The 7,075-nt window shown below is 40.8% G+C and overlaps 1 protein-coding gene across 2 annotated transcripts in view; it reads right to left on the bottom strand.

The window, feature by feature from the left end:
- Positions 1–7,075, bottom strand: part of LOC115214871 (sodium bicarbonate transporter-like protein 11) — a 120,545-nt gene that overhangs the window by 35,164 nt on the left and 78,306 nt on the right. For both annotated transcript variants that reach the window (XM_036505560.1, XM_036505561.1), the window contains exon 5: positions 1,781–1,904. In XM_036505560.1, coding sequence (XP_036361453.1) covers positions 1,781–1,904 — 124 coding nt within the window. The remainder of the gene's footprint in view (positions 1–1,780; positions 1,905–7,075) is intronic.

Here is a 7,075-nt window from a genome sequence, read left to right as displayed (position 1 = left end):
AAAGAGTTTTTGTTATACAGATTGACCCCTGTACTAATTTTTGTTTTGGCTGTGTGGTAAGTAGCTTGCTTACCAACCACATGTTTCCGGGTTCAGTCCCACTGCGAGGCACCTTGGGCAAGTGTCTTCTACTATGGCCTCAGGCTGACCAAAGCCTTGTGAGTTGATTTGGTAGATGGAAACTGAAAGAAGCCTGCCGTATATATGTATATGTATATTATGTATATATATATATATGTGTGTGTATTTGTGTGTCTGTGTTCATCCCCCCCCCCAACATTGCTTGACAACCGATGCTGGTGTGTTTATGTCCATGTAGCTTAGCGGTTCGGCAAGAGAGACCGATAGAATAAGTACTAGGCTTACAAAGAATAAGTCCTGGGGTCGACTTGCTCAACTAAAGGCAGTGCTCCAGCATGGCTGCAGTCAAATGATTGAAACAAGTAAAAGAGTAAAAGAGATTTGCCATTATGTCGTGTTTGAGAAGAAAACCCAAGCTGAGCAAAATCATGGTCATGGCAGATAGCGGTGTCATGCAAATAGGGCCAATGTTATCAACTTATTCCCTTCCCTGAACTTGCAGACCTTGTGCCAAAAGTTGAAACCATGATCATCATCATCATCATTATCATTGAGTGAGAGAGCAGTGCATGCCATCAAAGTGACGCTGGGGTAAAATATACGAAGCCCAATATACCCATTATGACTACCCGTCTGATAAGGGTACATCAGGCACAAGCACCACAACCATATGTGTGTGACATGGTGATCTCATATCAAGATAAACAGCACATGACCTTGTAGGTGGGGCCCAATTAGAATTTTCTTCTGGTCGAGTAACCCATCCCACTCAAAAGGTCCCTGAATAAGGGTTGTTTAAGGATGTTGAATGAAACACCCATGTATCCAGAGGTGAATTATTCAAACCCTAAAGAATCCCTCTCAACACATGGCTATGATGCTCCACCACTACTTCTGCTCATGATCAGAGATGCACATATCATCAGCCACCAAGGGACATGGTCAACTGGTTAAGGTCAAACAACTGACAAGCAAATCTGTGGTATTGAGCAGAATATTTGCTGTAGCCCATCTTTTATACCAAGACAAAACAATGTACATGATAACACTCCCAATCAGTTAGGATCAGAAGCCATGAGACCCACTGCCTGGTACTGCATCACGGCATTTATTATTATTATTAAGGTGGCGAGCTGGCAGAAATGTTAGCACGCCGGGCGAAATGCTTAGCAGTATTTCGTCTGCGTTACGTTGTGAGTTCAAATTCCGCCGAGGTCGACTTTGCCTTTCATCCTTTCGGGGTCGATAAATTAAGTACCAGTTACGCACTGGGGTCGATGTAATCGACTTAATACCTATGCCTGTCCTTGTTTGTCCCCTCTGTGTTTCGCCCCTTGTGGGTAATAAAGAAATAGGCATTTATTATCATTATTATTATTATTATTATTAAAGGTGGCTAGCTACTAGAATCGTTAGCCCACTGGGCAAAATGCTTAGCAGCATTTGGTCTGTCTTTACATTCTGAGTTCAAATTCTGTTGAGGTCGACTTCGCCTTTCATCCTTGTGGGGTTGATTAAATAGGTACCGGTCGCATACTGGGGTTGATGTAATCAACTTGCTCCCTCCCCCAAAATTCTAGGCCTTGTGCCTATTGTAGAAAGGATTATCATTATTACTATTACCCTTATTTTCAGATATGAATAAATCAAGTGTTAAGAACAAAGAATGTTTCGTTAGTGACAAAATACATGTACCCACCTCTTTGTTGGAAGCCACAACCAAAATCACAAAGACGACTTCTTGACTGGTGCAGCCCATATTGACCGGATGAAGAAGTCTGGCTATCACTGTATGTCTTTTTATCACCGTTGGCCACTCACATCTAAATTAAGGCAAGAAAGACAATATCAATGGAATATCTTGGAGAAAGGAGGCGGAAATAGCATCTAGTCTAGTCTGTTGGTGATGGGGTTTGGAATATACTCTTTTATTTTATTTTTGCTTGTTTCAGTCATTTGGACTAAGGCCATGCTGGAGCACCGCCTTTAATCGAGCAACTCGACCCTGGGACTTATTCTTTTGTAAGCCCAGTACTTATTCTATCGGTCTCTTTTGCCGAACCGCTAAGTAACGGGGACATAAACACACCAGCATCGGTTGTCAAGCAATGCTAGGGGGACAAACACAAACACACAAACACACACACGCATATATATACATATATATATATATATATATATATATATATACATATATACGACGGGCTTCTTTCAGTTTCCGTCTACCAAATCCACTCACAAGGCTTTGGTCGGCCCAAGGCTATAGTAGAAGACACTTGCCCAAGGTGCCATGCATTGGGACTGAACCCGGAACCATGTGGTTGGTAAACAAGCTACTTACCACACAGCCACTCCTGCACCTATTTTAAAATATCTTTTATTTTATTTTTGCTTGTTTCAGTCATTGGACTAAGGCCATGCTGGGGCACTCTCTCGAAGTATTTAGCTGAATAAATTGACTTTGATACTTAGTTTTTTCTAAGTCTGGTGCTTATTCTGTCTATCATTTTCTCTGAACTGCTAAATTATGGGAATGTTAACAAATCAACACCAGCTGTTGAATGGGGACAAACATACATGAAGACACACACAATTGCACATACACACACACACACACAATATTATTATTATTATAATATATATATATATATTATATATATATATATATATGTATGTATGTGTGTGTGTGCATGTGTGTGTGTATGTATGTGCGTATGTATGTATGTGTGTAGGTATGTATGTAGTGTAGATGAGGTGCAGTTCGGATTTGTGCCAAGTAGAAGCACAAGAGATGCTATACTCCTCGTTAGGCAACTGCAGGAGAAATATCTAGCCAAAAATAAACCTCTGTACCTGGCTTTTGTTGACATGGAGAAAGCCTTTGACAGGGTCCCCTACTCCCTTATCTGGTGGTCAATGTGGAAGCTAGGGGTAGATGAGTGGTTAGTAAGAGCTGTACAAGCCATGTACAGGGATGCTGCCAGTAAGGTGAAGTTTGGCAATGAGTATAGCAATGAATTCAGTGTACAGGTAGGACTCCACCAAGACTCAGTTCTCAGCCCCCTCCTGTTTATCTTAGTCCTCTAGGCCTTAACAGAAGAATTCAAGATCAGCTGTCCCTGGGAACTCATCTACATCTACACTGATGACTTTGTTCTTATACCTGAATTACTATCTGACCTAGAGAAGAAACTTCAGGTGTGGAAACAAGGTTTGGAATATAAGGGCTTTAGCGTTAATCCAGCAAAAACTAAAGTCCTATTAAGTAGGAAAACAGACAAGTCACAAATCCCTTCTGGGAGATGGCCCTGCTCAGTGTGTAAGAAGGGTGTTGGTAGAAACTCCATGTGTTGTACCCAGTGCAAGCTTTGAACACGTAAGAGGTGCAGTGGTATCAAAAGAAGGAGAATATAGTCTTTGTGTGTGACAAATGTGCAGGTACAATAAGCAGTAAAAATACGCAGACAATAGGCTCCCTCAAATGCTCAGGTGAATCATTTGTTATCTAGGAGACCAAGTTAGCAGTGGGGGAGTTCTGAAAGTGTAGTTGCTAGGATAAGAATGGGCTGGGTGAAGTTCAGAGAGCTTCTACCTTTGTTGGTAATTAAGGACCTCTTCCTCAGAGTGAAAAGCAGATTGTATGATGCCTGTGTACATACAGCTATGTTACTTGGCAGTGAAATATAGGCTTTGACTACAGAGGACTTGTGAAGGTTTGAAAGAAATGAAGTTAGCATGCTCCACTGGATGGGTAATGTCAGTGTGCATGCAAGTGTAAATGATTTAAGAGGAAAACTTTGTATAAGAGGCATTAGATGTTGTGTGTAAGAGAAAAGGCTGTGCTGGTTTGGTCATGAGGACAGCTGCATAAAGAAGTGCTGAGCTCTAATTGTGGAGAGAACCAGTGGAAGGGGTAGACCCAGGAAAACGTGAGATGGAGTGGTGTGAAAGGATCTTCTGATGCTAGGCCTTGCTGAGGAAATGACAAGGGACCAGGAGAGGTGGTAATTTGCTGTACTTGATAAGACACCTCAAGGTAAGTGAAATCACTGTCTTCCACACACAGGCTTGTCCTCTCAGGTGCTGGTGCAACATAAAAAGCACCTGTACCAATGCTGTGTTAACGCACCCACTCCAGTGCTGTATAAATTCACCTGTGCTGGTGGCACATGAAAAGCACCCAGCACACTCTATTGAGTGGTTGGTGTTAGGAAGAGCATCCAGCCATAGAAACCATACCTCAACAGACAGCTGGAGTCAAACCGTCCAACCCATGCCAGTATAGAGAGCAGATGTTAAACAACAATGACGATGATGATGATTATATATATGTATGTATACACACACATGCACACACACACACAAACATACAGTGGGCTTCTTACGCAGTTTCTGTAACTTAGCAGTTTGGTAAAAGTGATTGATATAATAAGCTCCAGGCTAAAACCGTTCAAGGTAGTGTCCTGGCATGATTTCAGTCTAATGACTAAAACAATAAGAGATAAAGGATTAAAAAAAAAATGTGGGGATTTCAGAGGATTAGCAATTTACTGAAATGGGTTGCAATGGTAAAATGTTGGGGGCAGGGGCACAGCTAGGGTAAAAAGTGCCTAGGACAAGCATCAAAATTATGCTCCTCCCATTCCACAACCAAAAAGTAGGAATTTGCATAGAAAATTGAATAACTGGTTTTAAAAATTTGCATGGCGATATGCAAAACAAACCATGCCTGAAAAGGTTAAAGAATTTTTTTAATAGCTTAATTAGAAAATGATCTTGGCCAAAATTGTGCACCCTACTCAAAGTGGCATGTGCCCTGCTTGCCCCACCCTAGCTATGCTCCTGGTTGGGGGTCTTGCTGACTTAGGGATCTCTTTTATTGGTTGGTATTTTAAATACCAGATATCATATATTACATTAATTCAAGACCAGAAAAGACAACAAATTCTTTTTAGGTGTATTTTACAATAGAAAATATGTGTGATAAACATAATTGTGAAGCATAAAAAAAAAAAAAATAGTTGAACGTAATAAACAATCCGTGTGTTGGAGAGTTTCTGACTTTTCTTTGGTTTAAGATAAACAATAAATGCGAAGGGAAGTAAGTCATATACATTCCAAGTAAATCTGATAACAGAAGTTTACTGTATATGGACGTATTTACCTTGTAGTCTGATGGGTTCACCCTTCTCCCCCCTCTGTCTTCTCTCTCTCTCTCTCACTTTCTCTCCCTCTTTTTCTTTCTACCTCTCTGTCCCTCTATCTCTTTCATAGCTTTTCACTCTCTTTGTCCCACACACTTAAAAAGAAACAAACCCACACACAAACACACACACACACACACACACACACACACACACACACACACACAGATATTGCACTGACACATAGTTATTAAAAAAAAGTAGGGCAACTATATTTTGGTTGGTGATTAAATATAAAAGATTATGTATGTGTGTATGTGTGTGTGTGTAGATCTATATATGTATACATATATGCACATGTATATGTATGTACCTATATATATATATATATATATTATATATTTGTAAATATATGTGTATACATACATGTATGTGTATATATGTGTGTGTGTGTATGTGCATGTATGTGTATATATATATATGTATATATGCACATATGTATGTGCAAATATGTAAACTACACACAAACACATACACGCACGCAAAAACACTCACACACAGATTGTTGGTGTTATGTAGTACACAGGTTGGTTCTCATTGAGGAGATCTCTGTTCAAAGACACTCCACTTGTGACTATCCCATTCCATCTTATCTCATGTTTTATTCAGATATAAGCCGATGCACCTGTCATTACTTGAATACTAAGCTTTGATTCTTCATTAGGTTGTGAAAAGGGGATTAGGCAAATGGTAAACCTGCCCCCTAAATGCTGATTGTTGGCACCCATTTTTCATCTTGAACAAGGACTGTAGTATTAAAAATGATGATTTGAAAGTAGGAATTGTACTTATATATTTGTGTGCATGAGTGTTTGTGTACAAAGTGTGTTAAAAAAATAACCAACTTTATTTTTTCCCATTAAAACTAATGCCGCATATGTAAAATCCTTTAGATGAGAGGTGACCCTACCCTTCCTGTGCATGTGTGAAAAGTTTTGCTCCTGTAGGCTGCATCAGTTCCAAGCTGTTACACGTAGAGTGCAGACGTGTAATGTGCGTTTGTCAAATTTTCATTTTCACTGAATGCATTGAACAGTGGCATCACATTATGCAAAAGATTAGTGACACTCAAACTCAAGCCATCCAAATTCAGCAGTCTTGTGGTGGTGATACCACAGGCAAAACTCAGAACGAGGAGTGATATATCTGCTTCAAACATGACCCTCAGAGGAGAGTGATGCATACTCAAGTAGGCCATCCACAAGCTGAAATGAGGAGCTGATTGTGAAGGTTCAGTGAATAGTTATGGAAGACCATCATGTAATAATCCAGGAAATTGGTCAAGAAGTGGGAATAAGCAGAGGATTAGTGCATTCCATTTTGATGGAGGATTTGTGAATGTGGAGAGTGTCAGTGAAATTAGTTTCCAAGGTGCTGGTGGAGCAGCAGAAGCAAGTGGAGGCGCAACGGCCCAATGGTTAGGGCAGTGGACTCGCGGTTTCGATTCTCAGACCGGGTGTTGTGTGTGTTTATTGAGCAAAAACACCTAAAGCTCCACGAGGTTCCGGCAGGGGGTGGTGGCGACCCCTGTTGTACTCTTTTGCCCCAACTTTCTCTCACTCTTTCTTCCTGTTTCTTGTCCCCGACTTCCTACGCAACCACTGAGCCTGGATGCACATTCATCCATCCGTCGATGCTCTTGGTGTCAGGGGTTGACCTGTTTTCTCTTCTGTGGGTCTTACGAATAGCAAAGGACCATGGTTCAGACTACTAGGACCGGACCGCTCAACAGCAACAGCGGCAGAAGCAACTTCACATGGAAATCACTCAAGACCTACTGGAGTGTTGAA

Source organism: Octopus sinensis, linkage group LG8 (assembly GCF_006345805.1).
Source record: "Octopus sinensis linkage group LG8, ASM634580v1, whole genome shotgun sequence".
Classification (NCBI taxonomy): Eukaryota; Metazoa; Mollusca; class Cephalopoda; order Octopoda; family Octopodidae; genus Octopus; species Octopus sinensis.
Note: the sequence above shows the minus strand (reverse complement) of the source record. Positions and strands in the feature narration are given on the sequence as shown.